Source organism: Rhinolophus hipposideros (genome assembly GCF_964194185.1).
Source record: "Rhinolophus hipposideros genome assembly, chromosome: 15".
NCBI classification, from domain to species: domain Eukaryota; kingdom Metazoa; phylum Chordata; class Mammalia; order Chiroptera; family Rhinolophidae; genus Rhinolophus; species Rhinolophus hipposideros.
In genome coordinates, this window is record NC_138061.1 from 21,517,253 (window position 1) to 21,539,513 (window position 22,261).

Genomic DNA, 22,261 nt, shown 5'->3' on the forward strand with positions numbered 1-22,261 from the left:
GGTGGGTGGTCTGTCTGAAGCATCAGGTGGGGCCTTCCGCCATCCTGGCCCAGGAGGGTTTGGGATGGCAGGTGGTTTAAGAGCTCAACCAGCATATGACATATGAAGGAAACTGGGTCCAAAGAAGCCTCTGGAAACCCCTTCTGCAACCTGGCCTGAAAGCCTGCTGATCCCTCCCCTGGCTTCCTTTGGGGGGTGGGGCATGCCCAGATACCTCCTCCTGTGCCCTGACTTCTTGAGATTGACACACCCCCTTTGATGCATAGAGAGCTCTGGCCTCCTCCATCTCATGCCCCATGTGGTTTGTTAATCGTCTGTGAAATGAGGGATTTGAGGCGTCACTCATCCATTTAAGGAGAGTGGGGCCCTGGAGCAGTGGAGTAGAGTGCGGAAGGGACGCTGAAGGCTGTTCCAATCTTCTGAATCGTGTCCCTCTGTCTGGCTTCTCAGATGCAGCTTTTGGATAAGTTTCCCATTGAAGGTGGCCAGAAGGATCCCAAGCAGAGAATCATCCCCTTCCTCCCAGGTAAGCTTTGGATGGCCCTGCTGATGGCACGGGGGCGTCCTGGGGAGGGGCATTCCTTAGGCCAAGAAAAGTCTTGCTGCTAAGCCAGAAATTCTGGGTAGGGTAGGCCTAGGAATCTACATAGTAATTTCCTCAGCGGGTTGACAGTCCCTGATTTTGACGGCCCCACCATTCCAGGGCCGTCTGCTGGCCCCAAGCCATGTAACTTCTGAGGAGTTTCTCAAGCTCTTGGGCTTTGGGTCCTTCTTACAAAAAGCAGAGATCAAGTTCTCCTATGAAAGGATGAAAAGCTGCAGGCTGACCTCTTTTCCCTGGCTCCCATGTAATTATAGAGAACCTTAAATTGAGCACATTTCCTGGTCTGACCTCTTCCAGTCCTCCCAGCCCCAGTATCCAACCGAGGCTCTGAGAGCTTATGTAACACAGCCTGTGAGTTGGCAGAGGCAGAATTTGAACCTGGGCCTGTCCGTCTATAAAGGCCATTGATAACTGCATCATTTCGAAGCATGTTTAAGGCATTTGATTATGTTGTGTGATTGAGAAGAAAACCTCTCAGGTGTGTCATAACCGTGTTACTGCTGGGCCTGGAGTTGCATAGGCCAGCTTCCAGGACGACAGCAATCAGTGGGACCTTTGCCTATCCTCTGAGTCTTACGTTAAAGTGGGAGAGAATTCATTTAGCTACACGGAAGCCCTTCTAAATCCCACAGTTTTGGCAAGACCAGGACCAGTCAGTGAGGGGTTAGGGAATCTCTCAGGCCTGGGCTCCTTCCATGGAGGCAGAAGACTGCTTCTCCTTCCATGGTCCAGGAGTTAACGCAGGGCACTCTTGTGTCCTGCCTGGCTTTACCCTGAGTCTCGACGGAATTTGGAATGTCCAACCCCCAGGTTTGTAATGACCTTCGATGTTGTTCCAGTCCAGTCCAGGTGCTCTGTCCACCGGGGGCCTGGGAACCCAGCTGGGATGCTGTGGACACAAGTGTCCCAGAGCCCTCATGAAGCTAGTGGCGTGCCATGGTGCTTTGGTTGACCTGGCCTTGGGCATGAAGTCTGCCTGCTTGCTCAAGAAAACCAGACCAGCAATCCTGGGGCAAAGCACCTCATTATCATTCAATCTGTGGGTGTCTAGGAGGCTCTCGGCTTGTGCCAGGCCCAGGATAAGTGTCCAGGGCTAGGAGCTGGGGGCTGGGGTGACCTGGTGAGTCAGGGGAGACCTGGATTTGTTTGTGTCATCTAAGGAATCCTCAAGCTAGTGAGAGAGACACGACCTACTCCCTAATCAGAGAGCCAGTTAAGGCAGGACTCTCTCTACCACTGTGAAATCCCCGTTTTGATTGGAGAAGGAGCTAAGGAAGGGAGCAAAGGCCCCCTGAAAGACGAGGGCCTGGAGCAGACCTGGAGGGATGGGTGGGGTTGGAGGGTGCGTGAAGCACAAGGCTTCTGTCCTGCTGTTACTGTGTCCAGTGTCTCAGGAATCAGACGCCTGGCTTTACACCTGGAAACCCAGGCTCTATTGGTTATCAAATGTGTTAACTTCTTTATGCCTCAGTCTCCTCAACTGGAAAATAGGGCCAATAATAGTATCTACTTCATGGGGCTGTCGTAAGGATAACAGGAACATGTCTGGTGCTTAGAACTGTGGCTGGCTTCTAGTAGGACCTAAATAAACGTTAGCCCTTATTATTGCCAACTCCTGACCTGTGCCCAACATGTTACACAGCACAGCCACATATGTAATCTCATGTGGTCATTCCAGGAAGGTTATATATATCCCCATTTTATTGACTAGGAAATTGAGGCCAAAGGGGGCTACTAGATTTGCATAGGCCAGACAGCCGGGAAGTATATTCAACACCAGAACTCTTACCTCTGCCTTCTGGGCCAGAGCTGCCCCCCACACCAACTACCTCAGAAAACGATAATCCAAGAGTTGCTGCAGGACAGAGGGCCTCGCTGAATTTCAGTTTCTTTGTATAGGATTGTGGTGAGGATTAAAAGAATTCATGTAAAGCACTTTGCATAATGCCTGTCCTGTGGTATACACTTAATAAATGACAGCTGTTCATAAAGAAAGTCACCTGCCTCCACGCCACCCCAACTCCTGAGAAAAGGCAAGCACAAGACCCCCTTCCAGCCCCCATATCGACGTGACCTGTGCATAGTGGGTGATGCCGTCTAGAGGAACGAGGTTGGCTGGCCCCACGCTCCTGTCCTATCCCAAAGGAAGTTCTGCGGCTTTTCTCTCCTCCCTTCAGTGGGGTTCATTCTCCAATGCTTCTCTGTTGCTCACTCCCTCTCCATGACATTGCTGGCCATTTGGAATCCCATCCCAAGGCTCCCAGGCCCTGTTCCTCCCTTTCCCCCTCACCCAGCAGTGAACAGCAAGTTTGCATACAGCCTTGAGAAACTGCCTTAACCCTTTCATACTCTACTCACTCCCTAGCTTGTACAGGAGGGGAAAAGATTGAGGAACAACAGCCCAACTCACTCAGAACCAAACTAGGAAGAGCCGAGTAGGCATGAGGATTCCCTACCCATCCCCACAACCCCAAATAAAAGGGGTTCTCCAGGAGGAGAGGGCGTCAGAGAGGAGCAATGATGAATATTGCCTATCTTTGGACAGGGTCCCTAAAAGCAGAGCCTGAGACAAAGATGCTTTGTATGCAGGTAACTGAGGGCTGCTCTCAGATGGAGACCCAAGGGCAGTGACAGAAGCAGGGCAGGGGAGGACACTGAGGATGGATGGCACCACCTCAGGGGACAACTGTTATACCCCCCATGTCAGTCATCCGCCCCCAGAGAGTGTGGAGTGTGACAGGGTGGCTCCCGAGGACTGAGGGCTGAGGACGTGCCTCTGGAGCAGGGGAAGCAGTGAGCCCAGAGCAGCCAGTACCCATAGCAGGGAGCATCAGCTGGTAAGGGGCTCGGGGCAGGGCCCCTACAGATCGACTATATTACCCAACCTGTTTCTACTACCCTGCCTTTGGGGAGGGTGGCCGCAGTCACCTGCTGATCCCCTCAGGTTCAGCCCCTGCAGCAGTGGCTCAGCAGAACCTCAGAGTTCAAACACACCGAGCTAATCCAGCTGCCTTCACTCTTACCATCCCAGGAAGGGTTAGCAGCCGGCCTTGGGAACAGCTGTGCCATCCCATTGCCTTCCATGGAATTTCAGATCAAGAAAAAACCCAGGTAGAAAGCAGAGAGAACGTTTTCTTAATCTCCAGAGGAGTCTTAAATTTTAGCTTTGGAGATGCTGGGATAGGATGTGCATTTCTCCTGCCCGGGTCGGGGGTCTAGGGGATGTGTTTGCAGTGTTAGGTCAGCTGCATTGCTTTGGCCCCGCTGGCCATCGGCTCATGGCTGGGGGTGCATAGAAGTTTCACTGGCTGGTGGAAGTGACAGAGAAAGCAGAGAAACTGAGAGAAGAACGGGAATCCAGGCTCACGTGGTTACATGCTTGCTCATCTGCCAGTCAAATCCTGGCAGAAAATTCTGCACGTGAGTTGTAAATCTTAGAATCTAGGACACAGGCTATGTCTGGGTGGTATATGGCCTGAGTTCAGGGTCAGTCTGGGATTGAAGAGTGGTGAAGCCGGTGGCTTCTGTGGCCAAATGCAGAGGCTCCATCCCAGGAGGAGCTCACCTCAGACATGCCCACTGGCTCTTAGGGGACAGACAGAATATTCTGCAGTACTGCTGGAGTGGGAGTGCGGGAATGGACGGCTGTGAGTGGACCAATAAGGTGGTAGAGGGGCGAGCCAGGACGTATCAGTCAAATATCATATAAAGGTTTATAGGGGAACTGCCCTTAACGAAGGCCTCCCAGTGTTGTCACCAGTGCTGGGACCTGCTTTCTGGGCCCTGGAGGTAAAGAGCCACTATGCACCGGCCATCAGCACTTGTGAGGGGTGAGGGAAAGTTAAGGGCCCCGTGTGGGAGAGGCGTTTCTCCAGCAAGGCATGCTGGGAAAGAAAAACAACCCAAGTGGTTTCTTGGGTAGGACTTTCTATTCTGGGGCTAGACACATAATGGGTGCTTTGTTAAGACTTTCTGATTGATCGCCAATTGGCCATTCTCCCTTACATATAGATACCTTTTATTGAGCTCCTGCTATGGGCCTCGCCTTGTTTCGGGCACTCTACAAACCTTCTCTCCAGTTTTCACTGCAGGGTAGGTGGCATTGTCCTCATTTTAGAGAAAAGTCAAATCACTTTCTTCACCATGAAGCGGCTGAGCTGGGCTCCTTCCTACCGAGCCCTGGGCTTTTTTCCTTGGGCAAGGAGGAAGGGCCACAACCAGCCTCAGCGAAGCGGTCTTTGCCCCTCCTTTCTTACCTCCACATCTCGGCGGCTGGGGACCTGGGAGTTTCTGCTGGTGATCCCTCTGGCTGCCATTGCTATCTTGTGCTTCAGGAGGGCACCGTGTGGGGCAGGGAGGTGACCTGAGTCTCATGGGGACTTGGTGACCTGCAAGGGCTCTCTCGTTCCATTGAGTGACTAAGGTCAGCGGCGCTAAGTAATTGATTTTTTTTCTTTTCTGCAATTAAATCATTTAGTTAATTATTATTTTAATATGACTACAAATGGGATCCCCCCCCAAGGCTGTCAAAGCGGTGTCTTCACTTAATTACGAATCTAACAAGATTGGCTATTCGTTTTCCTAGGTCACAGCATTTAAAATTTGTTTTTGTTTTGGAATAATTATAGACACAGATACTGCAGAAATCCTGGGCACTTTACATTCCTCCCCTCCAATTCCACCCCCATTCCGCTCCCTGCAGGGTAGGTGACATCATTCCCAATTTAGGGAGAGGTCAAATCACTTCTACCACCCCATAGCCATTGAGTGGTGAACCCATTGCCCAGCTTACCCCACTGGCAACAGCTTATATAACTATAGTACATTATGAAACCCAGGAACTTGATACTGGCACAACTCAATTCACTAGACTACAGACCCTAGTAATTGATTTTTATTATAAGGAGGTGGAGAGTGCTATGCAGCAAGCATGCCAGCTGGTGTTTAGGAAGGAGGCAGTGATTTGACAGTAGTCCCTGAGAAGCTCCACTCCCAGGCCTGACCTCTTGGCATTCCCACCTCCAGTAGAAAAGCAGGGGTGAACTTTTTTTTATATTAAGGCATAGTCCTAAAAACTTCGTGCACATTCAGCTGTTTGGGATAAATCACATCATCTTTTAGGCATGTGATAAATCCTTTTGCAAAGCAGAGCACTTTTTTTAAAAAAAGAATTCTTCTTTCCTTGGTTTACATGTATTTTTATAATTTGAGGCTTCTTCTGAGTTTGCTGGAAAGAGGGCAGACCTCGAGCTTAGAGACTGGGTATCTACCCCAGTAGGAGCAGAACTATTCCACTCAAGAACTGTAAAAGAGCTGAGATTTTACCCTATATGCGAGCCAATTAAGTTCGCTTTCCCTGGTTTCCTGAATGCTAGCAGAAAACAGGAGACTCCTGGGTCAGAGACAAAAGACTATTGCAGCATGAGGATCAGCATATTTGCATCAGTTTTCATTGCCTCCAAATCCCAGGGGCCCAGATGAATGCCAGCACACGCAGTGGGTTACATTATAGCAGAACCGAGATCTTAGGGAGCTTACCTCCCTTGTAACAGAGCCTAATCAAGCCTACCCCCTTTACTCTGGAGAGATACACTGTCTCAGTCTGTCAAGGTTGTATGCAAACTCACTGTTCACTCCAAAGCAGGACACTGCTTCTGTCTTCTAAAGCTGTTTGTTCTACAAACAGTTTTGAAAAGATAATCCAGAACAAAAGGCAGTTGGTGCCTTGTTGACAAGACCTACAGAAATGAAAGGAGCCAGGGAGAATGATCTCGGAACAAGTGTATCGTAGTGTGCTTTCTGGGGTCTCCTGATCTTTTGGTAGAAATGAAGTTCTTCAGGCCACTGAGGTCAGCAGCCTCTCAGGGCAACCTACTGTTTACATAGAACTTTCTGCCTTGTTTTAAAAGACTATTGTGGAAAATCCATCTCCTGTTGCCCATCCTGGGATTGGAGTAGATTTCCTGTGTATCCTGAGTTTGCCAGCCCAAGGAGTCTCCCTGGGAGGAAATGGTCATTACAGAGTGAACTAAAGTATGTAGTTGCTGATGTAAAAAGCAAACAACTGCGAACAGGGACCAAAGGACTTCAGAAGCCAGGCAGCGGAGCAGAAAGAGGTAAACTCACTTTGCAAAGACTGAGCGAGGTTTCTTTCCACTCACAAGCCATCGATGTCTCTGTGCTGGCTGGTCCTAGGCCTCTGAGCTTCCAGAAAGCCCCTTCGTCCTAATAGCTGAGTCAGTCCCTTTCATAGGTATACACGTCCTGGTTTCATGAGTCATGGAGAAACTAGACAGCTTAGGCAGAAAAGGGAGCCTATAGCCATAAGGTAGGTGCTACCAGTTTGCAGGCAGCCTCATGAACTTACGAGCTTAGAGACATGTATTTTTAGACAGCAGGCATGCTTGGTTCTTTTGTACCCGCTCACCAGCTCACCAGTTTACACACCGGCCCCTTAATGAAGAGGCAGTTTGGAGCCACAGTACAGGAGGATGCTGGGTGAATTGCAAGCACAGTCTCTGGGGCCTTCCTCTCCCTGCCCCCCCGAACCCTGTGCAGCAAATCCGGTGTTTGTTCCAATGCAAAAGGAAACAGGGGGGAGGGATGTCTTTAGCTAGAGCTGGTCTGGGGCATGGGCGAGAGCTGGCCTTCTTCCTGGGCCGTAGGCATTTCTGTGAGTCTCCATCAGGCGCTCCCCGAGAAAGCCCTCCCTGAAGGGTCTTGGAAGCACTGAGGGAGGCAGCGACTCACAGACACTGGCAGGTACTGCAGCCCCCAAGGGAGAGAGCCTGAGAGGTCTCGGAGCCCCACTGATGACCCTGAGATGGCAGGAAAAGACAAACCTTCTACGTGATGGAGAAGGAAAAATAGGGTCTGCTGGTAATGCCAGGGTTTTAAAAAGATCAACAAGATTATAGAGCTGAGAGGCACGGGGTGCTGTTTTAAAAGTGGCTTTTCTCTAACCTCCTCTGAAAGTGCTGGGTCTTCTCTTGCTGTAATTACTGCCCCCGCCCCTCGCATCATCCTCTCTGTAATCTGGGGTGGGCGGTCCTCAGGGCCCGCTGTTGACAGCCGGCTCCGACTGCTTCGTGGAGGAGCTGGGCATCCGCCCTGGCCGCAGGTATTTATTGAGCACTTGCTGTGTGCCTGGCCCAGCTGTAGGCCCTGGTGATGTCGCTGAGAACAAGGTAGAATGAGTCGCCGTTCTCAGGAAGTTCACCTTCCAGTGGGGGCGTCAGAAAGCAAACAACTAACAATCCGATAGTGATAGATACCAGAACAAAAATAAACCAGGTCACTTAGCAGGTAGCTTGGCTCAGGGCATGTGAGATTGGATGGTCAAAAAAGGCCTCTTTGCAGAGGTGACACCTGAACGGAGCCCGGCAGGGGCAGATCAGGGCGCATAGTGTCAGGCTGAGGAGGCAGCAAGGGTAGTGACCTGAGTGAGACAGAGGGTGTGCGTTTGAAGAACAGCAAGAACAGCTGTTGAACAGCATATGAAGCCTGGGGTTGGGGGCCTTGGGGGGCTGAGTCACCGCAGAGGGCTGGGTCAACCGGAGTTATGGAACCAAGAAACTCCACGTGTGTCTCCTGTGGCCAAGCTGCCCAGGAACGAGGGCGCCCCACATGTGGGCATAAGTGTGCGATTCCGGCCCCATCACACAGCCTCCAGGGTCGGTTTCTTCTCCTGTCAAATGGGTTAACCATGGTTTAGGATGACATTTCAAGCAGTGAATGCATAGACAGCACAGTGAGAAGCACTGGTGCTGCAAAGCCCACCTGTTCTTCACGGCGGCTTTGCTGTGGGACACAGACATGGGCTTTCCTTTCTCTGCCCTCTGCCCGCCCGCCCTGCCCTCTCTGTGCCAATTCAGCTTTTCCCACTGCATTTCAGCTCCGGTTGCACTTCTTGCTTCTCCTTCCTTGCCTGTGGTAACTTGCAAAGCAGCAAAGAGCTTGTTTCTCAAGAACTGATGATCCAGTCAGCTATCTAGACTGAAAGGTGGGGAGGGAGCTGGGCAGCGCTGGCCATGTCACCATGGGAACACAGCACAACCACGAGCCTCGCAGCTCTCAGCTCCCGAGCTGCCAGGTCTCAGGATAATACCGAGTTTTGCAGGAGGCAGCCACTCAAAGGCCCCCTTCACTTTTGAAAGTAAATGTGCGTTGGGCCCCCTGGCCTTTCCCCTGTGTTATCCCCACATTTCAAGAAGAGGGGAAAAGTTAGGTCACTTTGGTACCACTTGCTCTGTGTCTTCCTTGTCCAGAAGTAATTCTGGAAGAAAATCAACCTCCTAAACACCCACCCTGAACCCTCAGCCCTGAGTGGAGTGTTTTCTGCGATATCTTCCCTAAGAAGCCTCTGACCTAAGCAGAAATGTGTCTCTTTTCATGGTCTCAGTCAGCCCGTTTAATTTAACATGCAGAAAAATGTGCCCTGGACTGGGCTGTAGTATATTGGATTCTACTGTAACTCTTGCTCAGCCCAGTGGCACACAATTGGGTGAGTTCAATTAGAGCAACCAGGGATCGCTTTGCACATTTTGGCAGTTTCCAGTGATTTCACGTCCCTGTGACATCAATCATCTCTCCCCCAAACCCCACCCCTGGAATTAAATGATTTCTTTACCTGATGTCCAAATGTCCTTTTACAAGAATCGAATCCTTTCACTCCATGCTTCGAGAGGACATTCTGTTGTGCCCTAGGAGTGGTGCTGTCAGTAAATTCGCACTCAAGTGTAGATGGCTGACATGTCAGTTACCTGAGCCCAGGTATGATAGAGGGGAGAGCGAAATGGCAACTTCTGTGTGTGTCGGGGAGGTTGGGAAAGGAAGAAGGTGCTGGGCCTCTGGGGTTACCATGCAAAGCCTGGTTAATGAGGCTGTGTGAGCTTTCAGTGTAGCCGCCACACAGGGCCAGCATGTGCAGTCGCCATGGCCACTCTGAGGGATGGGGACTTGTCCTGAGTGCAGTGACGTCTCTGAAAGGTTTTAGGCTGAGGGGCCACATGATCAGATTTCTGTTTTAAAAGGACCCCTCCCATACTTGTCAGTAACCTAGAAGGGCAAGGTCGGGAGCATGGAGCTGGAAGACCAGCTAAAGGTGGGTGGGTGAGGCATGGCAAGAGATGAGGGTGGCTTGGTTAAGGCTGGGCCATGACACGGAGAGCAGTAGGTCTGAGATGTGTTTTAGAGGAACAGCCAAGAGGCCTTGCTGATGGATTGGAGCTAGGAGTGAGAAAGAGCACGAGAATAAGATGCCCAGGTTCTGTTGGTGGGAGCCCTTGGCCAAGATGGCAGACCTAGTGTTTCCCAGCACCCTTCCCCCTACTTTGTACTTCACCCTTGGGGCTGAAAGGAAATAACTTTTTCCCTCCTCCCTGAGATAGCTGAAGCCTTTGTCGCATATGAAAGATGCTTTGTGGTGGGGAGTCCCTGCCATCAGCCTCCCTCTCCAGGAACCTCCAGGCATTGGACATTCTGGTTTCTGGGTCCAGGTTTCTGTGGGGGGTAAAAGGGGTGGCAGTGGGTGGTGGTAGAGGAGGGAGAATAGTCAGATCCGTTGAAAGGAAGCTCAGGGCCCCCACTTCTTAGGAGGTAAGGGGCACTGGTCGTAGGTCTCCACAGTGTCCTTGGTCTGACCCCTCCACTGCTCGTCAAGCTCACCCCAACTGGAGCCAGGCCCAAGGATAGAGCCTCAAGCCAGAGCTCTTCCCTGGCAGGCGTGGAACTGACCCTTGGAAACGCCCCAGGCCCATGTGAACTGATACACCATTCATGCAGAGGCTGCTGGTTTCCAGTAGTATCGTCTCTTTGGGCCCTGAAAACACCTCTCCCCCTTCATCTCCACAGTTCCAAGGACTGATGTCCACTGAGGAGGCCCCAGATGTCAGGCTGCCCGACCTCCAGACCACAGTGGGCCTGAGGGACTGGCACAGCCTGAAGATGGAGTCTGTTCACTTGAATGCCCCTTCAGAAGGCAGGGGAGGAAGTGAGTGGGGCTGGTGGGGGTTGGCTGGCAACACCAGCCCCTCTCTAGGTGTGAGGGAAAAGGGCTACATTTCTGGTTCCCCCCCCCCCCCCCACGACAGAGCACAAGGGGCCAGCTGGATTTCACCTTAGTGAGAACAAATTGGGACAGATCTCAGGGAGAATTTCCAAAGTTCCATTGCCAAGGGAAGCTGTGTGACTCCTCAGCTCTGCCAGCCCCAGAACAGTGTGGTTCTGACAGATCTGAACCTGGCTTTGGGCTCAAACAGATCTGGGTTTACACTGGGGCTTTCTACTTGGTGCTAGTTGTCTGACGAAACTCCGTGTCTTTTCTGTGGTGGAGGCAAGTAAGCATTGAATTTCAGCACCAGAGGCCTTAAAGCCAGACAACCTTGAGTCAGATCCTGACTCAGCCTCTCAATAGCTGTGTGACCTTGGCCAGCCTTACTTAGCATCTCTGCACATCCATCATATTTCTCATGTATGAAATACCCCCAGAGCTGTTGAAAGCACCAAATCAAATTTTATCTATGAAGCACACAACAAACACTCAATCCAAGTTTGTGATTTGGTGATTGTTAGTGTCGAACGAACTCAAAAAGAGTCTGGAGACTTTGGCTAGAAATAAATGACAAAGATTTATTCAAGGGTCTTAGAGTTTGCAAACTAAGAACACACTTAGGCAAATACCCAGCAGTGTTCTGAAGAAGGAAAAGTAAGCGTTCGTATAGTAAAAAGTGCATTTTTGAGAATAATCCTGCATTCGTAGCCCTAGGACTGGTCCAGGACGGTTATCAGTCAGATGTCAGGGGTCTGGATGATGGATGTCAGGCGGTCTGGTTATGTGAGTCCTTCAGAGAGTAATAGAGGGTTATAAGAGGTCTGGTGTATGTCCACATGCATATCCTGCATTGACACAGGACTGGAAAGATCAAAAAGTTTAAGTTCCCAAGCTATTTAGAGTAAGAATGAAGTCTTTCCTCATGCCTCAACATTCATAATGTTAATCATTTTAGCAGCTTGGTTAAAGTGACTCCATTTTATATATTCGCATTCTTCACTCTTTCCCCATTAGTATCAGGCTCGTCACAAAATGGTAAGCTGTCTCTCTGGGATCCTTTCCAAGAGTGAGGTCTCATTTCAAGATGTGCTGCTCAAAATGTAGTTTGCACATCAGCGGCATGCGGATCGTCTGAGAGAGCTTGTGAGAAACGCAGAGCCTTGGCCCCACCCAGACCCACTAAGTCACAGTGTGCAGTCTAATGATATGCACAAGTGACTTGTATGCACAGGAAAGTTTGAGAAGTACTGTTTTAAGGTCCAGTGAAGCCCTTTCATAGGCTATCTTACTCTGATACTTCCTGGGTATTTGGTTATGTTCAGCCCATCCACATAATATAAACCACTAAATCTGCATTAGTAAATCAATTTCTGACCTCAGAAGAGGTGCATGGGGAGACGAGGCTTCATGCAAATAACTGGGTGAGGGGTGGTCTGTTGGCCTCTCATCCCTTACATCCCTGAGTTACCTGCCTATTTTTGGCACCCTGTGGGATGGGTCACAGCACAATCCTCTATCCCCTATCACCAGCCTAACCAAGAGGCTCCTCAGGCCCCAGCCACACTCTCTTGTCAGCCATAAGTCAGAAATTTTTGCTTCCCTCTCTTCCAAGACCAGGTGAAGTTTGGGGCCAAGGATATTGCTAAGGTTTTTAATTTCAGAAGCCTATCTGATTGGAGAGGGGAGAGATTGGCTATGAACCCTCTGTGGTTTTGAAGATAACATGGCACACGTCCAGTTATGTTGTATTGTTAGGAGGAAAAAAAGGCTTGGGCCTCTGGCAAAAAGATTAAAACAAAGAAATAAGATTTTAAAGGAGCATCTTTTGCTCTTCTGTATAAAGCAATTACTGCAGACCTAAACTTTGAAGTAAGGAAGCCAGAGGAGAAGAGTCGAGACCAGCAAGTAACTGATAATATGGTGCCTTCACAGGCAAGGTTTTCTTTCATCTTGGCGTCTTGTTTCTGATCTGAAAGATGAATTTACAACTTTAGTACTGATAATTGCTGCAAATGGCTTAAGTAAGACCTATGTGGTTGGCAGAGCTGTTCTCTTTCAGCAGAAAGACTTGCTTCTGAAAGAGAGAGAGTAGAACAGCTGTTCACAGGTGAGCCGAGTGGCCCAGAGATAACTTTTTGTTGAATTGGTTATAGGGGAAAAGTTGCAAACAGTTTTCTGAGGCATTTTGTGTGAGACTTGACACTTAACCATTGTAAATGAGCGATTTCTGCCTAAATATTATAGTTACTATTTATTAAGCCCATACTTTTGCCAGGGATTGTGCACAGGGTTTCATGATTACATTATCTCATAATGGCAGCGATCCCACTTTATAGACGAAGACTCACAGACTAGAAAGGGTACATGACTTGCTTAGCTATTAAGAAAACCCAGGTCCTGCCACTTCTAAGTCCAAGCTCTTGACCACTATTTCCTATGTCCTGGAAGTGCTTACTGCAGAGTGAGACTGACTAAAGATATACTTGCCTGGACATTAACAGTTGGGGTTTCGTATGAAATGCCACCTGCAACAGGGTGTTTGCATTTCTTTAAACTTCATTTCAAGTTTTGCATCATGTTTTCTTTTATTATATCAATTGAAGGTTGATCAACGTTATCCTTTCAAAAAGTGTCAGATTCCTATTGTCTGCATCCTTTTCTGGTACCTTTCACTTAACCTACCCAATTTCAACCAGCCACCCCGTGGCCAATGCGGGAATTGCAGGCATAGTGCCCAGAAAGAAATGATTGCCGTCAGAAAGGCTGGTTTTGTAAATACAAACCTATAAAATAACCATGTGCTGACAGTCATCACAGATAGTGTTTACTAAACCACAATTCAACAAAGGACTAAAAATGAGGAAGGAAGAAGTCCCACTTAACCTTTATTTTTCTGTGTGACCCCAAAGCCAGGAAGTTTTCATTTGGGACACCAAACAGAAAACCTTAGGAAACAGCAATGGTTTTACTTGTTCATTCCTAAAACTTGGTGAGAGAGGAATTCTGAGCCTCCTTTGCTATCCCCAGTTTTTTTTGGCTATGTCTGACAGCTCTCCCTCCAATATTGGGATGGTCTCATGTGCATTTTAATAGATTTCTATTTGTTCATTCCGATTCCTCCTTAAGGATAGGTCATAGACTCTCTCTCAGCCTGAGCTTCCCCAACTATGAAATATAAGGATTGGGCTTGATATTGTATAGGTTTTCTCATGGTCCCAACATCTTGTGACCTAATAGCCATTAAGACCAAAGTAATAAATGTCTAATGATGAAATGTCATGCAAAAGGGGAAACATTTTAGGGCAATAGAGGTCTTCTAGGCCCACCTCCAATCCCACCGCATTGGCAGAATGTGGCTGCCTCTGTATAAGGCCAGCTTTGTGCCCTTCCCCGCCCTACCCCCATTTCCTTTGGAAACCGTAGAAAGCCCCCCTTGTCTTGAATGCCTCCCTGCAAAGAGTTCCTGCTGAAAGACTGCACACATAGCTAAGACTTTGACCTTCACCTTTGCCCCCTGACTTGCTTGGTGAAAAAGAGTTCTTATCCTCCCCTCTCTAGGTTTTTTGGGGGAAATCTAGCTAGGGTTAGCAAGAATTCAATGAAAATATAAATAGAAACTTGGTCTATAAATAACACTGCCCCAAAATACCTGCAGGCGTGAATACTGGCGGGGCAGCAGACTGTCACAAATCATGATGGTCAGGACAGCAAGTGAGACTTGTTCAGTTGCTTTGGTGTCTCTCGGGATACTTCAGACTTGCCAGTGGGGCCTGCAGAAACCCTCTCTTTCTGGGCTCTAGAAGCACTCTCCTTGCTTACCGCCTTGGCACTTGTCTTCTGCTAAACCTTCTTTGTGAACAGATGTATGTGGGGAACAAAGTAACGCTGCCTGGCATCAGACCTGGCTTTTAGTCCCAGAACTGTGTGACTTGGGAAATTCAGAAGGTAGCTCTGAGCTTCCGTTTCTTCTTCTGTGATCATGGGGATTTAAACAATGGGAGTTTTTGAAGAACAGGATGCCTTATTTTATCTTGGTTAACAGGGTCAGATCGCCTGGGTTCTAATCCTAGTATTGCCCCTTACTTGCGTTTGGCCTTGGGAAAGTTACTTAACCTCTCTGTACTTCAATTTCTTCATTCAATGGCAAGAATAGCGGTACCTACTTTGTTGGGCTGTTTTGAGGAGTAAGTGAGTTACTATTTGTAAAGTGTTTAAGCCAGTGCCTGGCACATAGCAAACACGTATAAACATTTATTAAATAAAGAGATCCATATATATTTTCCCTGCCTAGAGTATTGCCTGGCACATAGTAGCTGTTCAACAAGTGTGTTAAGTGAATGGATGAATGGGTACCAGACCTGCCTACCTTGCTGTCTGCAAAGGTAATTCAGTAAGATTGTACGTGAATTCTTTCTAAGCCCACATAGGCTATGCAAATGAAAGTGGAATTATTGTTCTTACCTGCCTGGGGGACAGTTTGGTGGGGTTAAGGTAGATGTCCTCACTGCCCTCATTCATTGTCCCTGCCTTGGACACACTGCCTTTGTTTGCCTGGGAGAAATGCCTGCGGCTGAGGCATCTGGGAAGGCAGAAGTGCCTTTTCCAACGCAGTGTTCTGCAGCAGTGCCAGGCTCTCTGCATTGTCTAGTACCCCCTACCCTTTTTAGTGTTAGGTCTACCTTTGGCTGACATAGTTCCTCTCAAGCAAAGCTAGCTCTTAAGCAGACGAACAATTAATGTGTATCATTTTCCTACATGCAAATTTTAAACATACATAAAAGGAAAAAAAAAGCCCACGCCTCTCAAAAAAGCAACCTGAAATGAACAAAGGAGGTAATAAGTAGAGCACTAGAGCAGGAGTCTGGACCTGATTCTAGGCCAAGGCCTGCCTCAGCTGAGATGTGTGATAAGGAGCAAACCATCTGCTCTCTGAGGCTCTTCATATCTGTCAGGTGGGTTAGATTAGCTCAGGACCTCTCAGCCCCAAAGGTTCATGAGAATCACTCAAGGGGCATTATAAAAAATACAGTTTCCCCCTGCGCCCATCCCCTTCCATCTAATTCAGGGGATCTGGGTAAATCTCAGGAATCTGCCTCTGTAACCAACACCCTAAATATCTCTGGCTCAGGTAATCCAGGGACTCTCCCTCTTCTGAGCAGAGCTGGGCCCTGATCAATTACCTATTGCTGCATAACAAATTATCCCCCACCCCCTATTTAGCAGCTTAAAACAACAGTAAACATTTATTATCTCCCACAGTTCCTGAGGGCTGGGAATTCAGGAATGGCTTACCTGCTTGGTTTTGATTCAGGAGGTCGTAGTCAAGAACCTCCTGAAGGCTGGTCTGCACACCCCCCTTCTCCTGACCCTTGAGGAAGAAGGGTGTCAGAAGGGTCTGAAGATGCTGTGTCCCCTCAGGTTAAAATTGTGGTCCTCGGCCTCATCAGTTCAGGAACTCAGGTGTGTATTTCTGAAATACACAACTTTAATGGCTCTGCTTTGCTCTGTGTGACCCATGTTACTGATTGCCCATTACCCCTCAGTCTCTTCTGGTACCACTCATAGCCACACCCTGCAACCTCTCAACACCCCCCCCACACACACACACACTCACTCACACTCATTCACACTCACTCTCCAGCCACACTGACCGTACTTCAGCTTGAGACACGTACTTCAGATGTGTCTCATCTCTTTATCTCTGGACATTTGCTCAGGCTCTTCCCTCTGCCTGGAACATGCTTTCCTCTTCTCTTTGCCTGGCTCATTCCTACCTGTACCCCTGCCCCTGCCCCCCACTGTGAGCCATGCCACAGGGAGAGGCTGCCTGGAAGCTCTGCCCAGCGTCCCACAGTCCCCTTTCCTGAGGGCAGCCTCCCCAGGCAGGAAAGGAGCTGAGGCTGCACTGGCTGAATAGGGCCCTTTATTCCCGGCCTCCCACAGGGAGGGTGCCGAGCCACTGCCCACCACACCCGCCATCCCCACACCCACACGGAGTGGGGACAGCCTGGCCCTGATGCCGGCTCTGAGTTAACCACACTCTCTGGCCCCGTTCTGTCTGGGTCCTGGAGGGCGAGTCCGTCTCTGCCACAGCCCCACTCTGAGCCAGCAGCCCAGCATGTGTGGAGTGAGCTACAGTGCTAGTTCCCTCAGAGGGGGTGTGTGTGTATAAATGAGGGAGACAGTCTAGAGCGAGAGTGTGTTGACACACACATACTCACTTATCTATCCATTCAGCAAATGTCAACACAAGGCCACATGGACCCATCCTTGTGCTGGGCCCTGAGGATACAATAGTAAACAAGACATCATATGAGATACAAGATCTCATTTGAAGAGGCAAGACCATCCCAAATCATGGTGAGTTCTAGCAGGGAAACAAGGCCTGGGAGAGAGTGGGGAGAGGCCTCTCTTACTCGGAGAGGCCCGCCCAAGCCTCCCCACGAGGTGAGCTGCAGGATGGAAGGCATTAGCCATGCAAAGGGCAGTGGGAACCATGTCCTAGGAGAGAGGACAGTGTGTACACAGGCCCCGAGGTGGGAAAGAACTGGCTGTGTTTGTGGCACTAATTGAAGCCCATGGCTGGCGTGATGAGATGAGATCAGAGAGAGGGAGGCGTGAGCCAGATCCTGCATGGCCTTGCAGGCCAGGGAAAGGAGTTTGGATTTTATTCTTGGTGCACTGGGAAGTCACTGGAAGGTTAAAGAACAGGTTTCATTTGAAGAATATGATTCTGGCTGCTGGGTGGAACATGGACTAGGAATGGGGGTGGGGAGGATAGGGACAAAAAGTCACCCTGCAGCTCACATGGGCTATTGGCCACACATCAAGCGACTTGGCCCCACCGTTCCCTCTAACAGCAGGCATCTTGTGCCAACTCCTCCTGTGTGCCCAGCAGTGTGCTGTGCTTGTCCCATGTACTGTTTCTAATCCATATCCGAGCCCTAGAATGCCCGGGAAGGGTCATGTACTCAGGCCACAGGGTTCTAAAGGCTGGAGCCTCTCAATTCGGCAGCCCACATACTCTGATCCCACTGCCAGCAGCTGAACCGTCCTAGATTTTGATTTTTTCCCCCTGGACTTTCCCACTGGATTAAGAATAGCAAAGCACAGCCCAAAGGTGAAATCTGACCTATGAGACGATGGCCGTGAAGGCCAGTGCCCTTAGCTTTTGCTACAGTTTTATTAGTGCATATATCACCCAGGATTTACCAAGTACCTTCCAGGGTGTGCTCAGCACTGTCCAAGCCTGGCTCTGAATGAGACCGTCACTGTGCCCTAAGGAACTCCCAGTGGCACTCAGGTGGCATTTGTCCTCAGCTTGGCCACTTTAAGTACTGTCATATTTGATCACAGAACCTCTCCCTTCCATACGGCTAAGGGCCACCCCAGAAGTCAACTCCAGTGCTCTGTCTGCCCCCCAGAGTCCGGCTGAACCAGCTCACGTGCTCGCCAATGCACAGTGTCATTGTGGCCAATGTCATTCTCTGATTTGCCATCTACTGGGCGTCCCTGACTACTGTATAGGCGATTTGTAAGACCTGGCCTGCTCTTGTCTGGCAGCCTGTAATCCAAAGTAGACCTAACTAATGAAATTTCTCTAGTCTGTGTCGGGGCTAAAGACCAACCCTGGACATTCTCCAGAGCAAAGGAGAACGAGTTGGCAGACTCAGGGGTTTTGTTTCTGTTCACACTGTTCTTCCTAAAGCTAACCCTAGAGGTAAGCATTTACCCCTTGTGTACAACAATTAATAAATCAAAAAGTGTACTCACATTTCACAATTAAAAGGGACCTCATTTCAGGGATCCAGATTCTCTATGCACTTAAATGTGCTGCAACTTGAATCAAATCATAAAGCATGTATTTTTAAATAAGCCTAGAGAAAGTGAGGGTAAATATTACTAAACCCTGCAGTAGATTAGTCTTGCAGAGTCTGCAGTAGATGTCACCCAGTCTGTCTAGAGTTCTGACATCCATACCGGTTCAGAAGAGCTGACAAACCCCACCAGAAGCTGTTGCGGTGCCGTGAAGGTCTCCTGGGCTACAGGCAGCGCTCTGTGTCTTGGCCTGGGTGCTGGTTACATAGATAGGTTCAGTTTGTGAAAATTCATGAAGTTATACAAATGCACGTGTACTTTCCCACATGTATATTTATACTTTATACGCACAAAGGCGTTTTGTTTTTTTTTTAAAGAAATTGTTCTGGTCCCGTGGCTCTATAAAGCTGCTCAAAAAGCCTTCAATTCCATTTGGTTCAGTAAAGATATATTAAACCTCTAGTGTGCCAGAACTAGGTGTTTTATCTCTAGCAGACACCCATAAATCCCACTGGCCCCACTGAGGATGGGGGGAATGAAGGATTTTGCTCCTGTAAGCCTGGCTCTGTGCCAGGTGTGGGAAACTCCAAACCAGTATTTGGAAGACCATTTTCCCTTCTTAGATATATGCTAATTGTTATTGTATGCGTGCTGTGCCTATAAGAGGGGTAAGGTTTTGATCTGTGGCAAAACCCCAGTGAATTTTTGCAAGTCTCTTTCCCTACGTGTTTGGAAAAGGGGCGGAGGGTGCCAAGTGGGGAGACTTACCTGTGTGCATCATCCTAGAGTGCCTCAGGCTGGGCGAATGGAGTGAGGAATCACTGTGTCTCCACTGTGTTATGTTCTCAGCTCTTAGAATTGGGCCAGTGGAGGAGCAGACCTCAGGGGAGAAATGCGAGCCCATGTGGGACACTCCCTGTGTTTGGGGGTTGGGGGTTGGGGGTCTGAATCAGGAAAAGTTGCCGGCTGAGGGGAATTAGTATTTGGTCTTGGGCGGGGAAGCCAAGTGGATGGATGCGTGCCTAGGAAACACTATGGTGCTTGGATTCCACGTGGCCAGTGAAGAGATGGGCAGGGCCAGGTTGGACCTAATTGTCAGCTCATAAGAGATCCCATTGGTTCCAAATTTATAGGCTGGACTCTGTGTTAGATGTTTTTATACAATAGTTCATTGACTCCTTGCAATAATCCTTTGAGTTAGGCATTATTACACCCATGTTGCAGTTTGAAGAAACTGAGGTTTAAATAGGTTGTAACTCGTCTCATGTCACACGACGTCAGTGGCAGAGCCAGATGTACTAGTCAGGAGCTTCCTGGTGACAAGGACTACACCCATCTCCATCTGGTTTTTTAAACGGGGTGGGGTGGGGTGGGGGATTTATTGGCTCACGTAACTGAAAACTTCAGGGTGATAGTTTCAGGCATGGCTGGATCTAGGTGACTAAATTGGGTGTCTTTCTAGCTCTCAGCTCTGCTTTCTTCTCTGTTGAGTTCATTCACAAAAAGGCTTTCCCCAGAGACATGCAAAGATGCTCCCTAGCAACGTGGGGCTTACAGTTTATGAGTTAGCAACTCCTGCTGAAAGAGAGCACTTCTCTTTCTAGTAGTTCCCGAAAAAGTCCCAGGCTGATTCTTATTGGACCAACTTGAGTCATATGCTCATAACTGCACTGGATTGATTGGCAACCTCAGGCGTTTGCGTGAAATGAGCCCCACTGACCTCACACAGACTGAGAATGAAGGAGGGCACTGTAATAAAAATGCTGACAGGCAAAACCCACAGATGCCTACCATGCTAGACTCTGAACCAGAGGTGGGGTCTTGGCATGAATATGAAAGAGAGAGGCTCGTGGGAACCAGAACTCAGGGCATGGAATCAGGACCCCCTGGGCCACGGACCTTCCCCATCAGGACCATGTCCCTCCAGTACCTGTGTGCCCACTGCTCCAGCCTTGCCCCAGCCCAAACTGCCCCTTGTCTCTACTGCTCTGAGTAATGGATAAGCAAGGCCAGGCGATGCAGGTGAGAAGATTGGGCGGCAGAGTGTAATCTGAGCCAGGCCCAAGGCTGGGGGGCAAGTGCGGTTGCGGGGGAGGAAGTGTCATCTCAGCTGCATCAGGGGCTGAAAGCAGGTGAGCAGGTGGCCTGCTGTCCCCACACTGCAGCAGGTCAGAGGTCCTGAGAGAGGGTTGTGGGAGCAGAAGGCTGAGGAAGACTGATTATTCCTTTTCTTCCCCACGGGCATTGCCTGTGTCTTGTCACCCTTCTTATTCTGTTTAGGCTGCTATAACAATACCACAGACTGAGTAACTTATAAAGAACAGGGATTTATTTCTCAGCCTTTAGTTCTGGAGGCTGGAAATCTGAAATCGTGGTGCCAGCAGGGTCAGGTGAGGGCCGTCTTCTGGGATGCAGACTTCTTGTTGTGTCCTCACGTGAGGGAGGAGCTAGGGAGCTTCGCCGTACCTCTTTTTAAAGAGCACTAATCCCATTCTTGAGGACTCCACCCTCATGACCTAATCACCTCCCAAAAGCCCCACTCCAAGTACCATCACACTGGGCATTAGGATTTCAACATATGAATTTTGAGGGGACACAAACATTCCGACCACAGCATACCCTATGAGCATACCTGTCGCTTCAGGGGGATGTTTCTCTAGTAACTCTCACATCTTTCCTCCAACTTGTCTGGGAAATTTGTCTCTTCTCTCCTGGGAGCCACATCAGCCAGCAGCGCCAGAGAGGACCCCCACCCCACACTCCGCCTCCCCACGTTCACTCAGCTCTCAGATCTCACAGCTTGCCTCTCCCCTCTCAGGGTCCAAAGGTCCCCGACCCACTCTCACCACACACTCCCCTGTCCCGAGGGCACAGGCAGCACGCACATTCATTATACCCAGCTCCTTGCCAGTTGTTGCCAGGGAGGAAAGGGGTACAGGAAGTCATCCCTGTTGTCGGGGATGGCAACCCAGTTAGGAATACAAGACCCCGTCAGGTGTCTGCCAGTCCTGTTGTGGACTCTCCCATAACCCCCTGTTGAATGGAGGACCCCCCAAAAGTGGCCTCTGCTCCAGAGCCTTGCATGACTGGTTCCTTCTCTTTCGCAGCGTCTCCCCTGATCTCAGAGACTTCTCTGACCACTACCTGAATTCTCCCACTCCCCAGGCATGCCCCTTCCCATTACCCGATTTTATTCTCTTTATATAAGTGGGGGAGACATATATGTGCAATCAAACTACTTACTAGATATGAGATTGTATTCTGTATCCCTTCCACACACACCCTTCCCCACTTAGAAAGTAAAACACCTTGAGAGCAGGGCCCCCATTTGTCTCTTTTGCTGCCGTGGTCCCGGCACATGAAGCAAGCCCTCCATCAAGACAGGCATGGATGGATGGATGGATGGATGGATGGATGGATGGATGGATGGATGGATGGATGGCATTCCACGTGGCAGAAAAAGCAAGGAAGAGGGAGTTATGCAAGGATGTGTACATTCACTCATGGACACTGTGAATCTTAGAGAGGAGAAGCTGCCAAGAATAGGTCAGCCAGGACAGACCAAAAGAGGTCCTGAGGCCAGCCCTCTCCCATTACCCCTGTAGTCAATGCCCTCTTAACACCCCTGTACTGTGGGTGTTTCCCCATTTGTAAGAACAAGTACCTAGTTCATGGAAGTTTCTACAGACCCTTCTTGGGTAGGGGGTTCCCTGGCTAGTGGTGCTGTGTCTGATGTTTCTGTTCTTCCTGGGTCCTTGTTCCCCTGACTTCTGCTCAAGGAAACCCAT

General features: G+C 49.4%; 1 protein-coding gene across 3 annotated transcripts in view; it reads left to right on the forward strand.

Moving 5' to 3' along the window:
• SH3PXD2A (SH3 and PX domains 2A) overlaps positions 1-22,261 on the forward strand; it is a gene marked incomplete at its 5' end in the record, with an annotated part of 213,327 nt that overhangs the window by 78,897 nt on the left and 112,169 nt on the right. For all 3 annotated transcript variants that reach the window (XM_081074466.1, XM_081074468.1, XM_081074467.1), the window contains one exon: positions 451-526. In XM_081074466.1, coding sequence (XP_080930592.1) covers positions 451-526 — 76 coding nt within the window. The remainder of the gene's footprint in view (positions 1-450; positions 527-22,261) is intronic.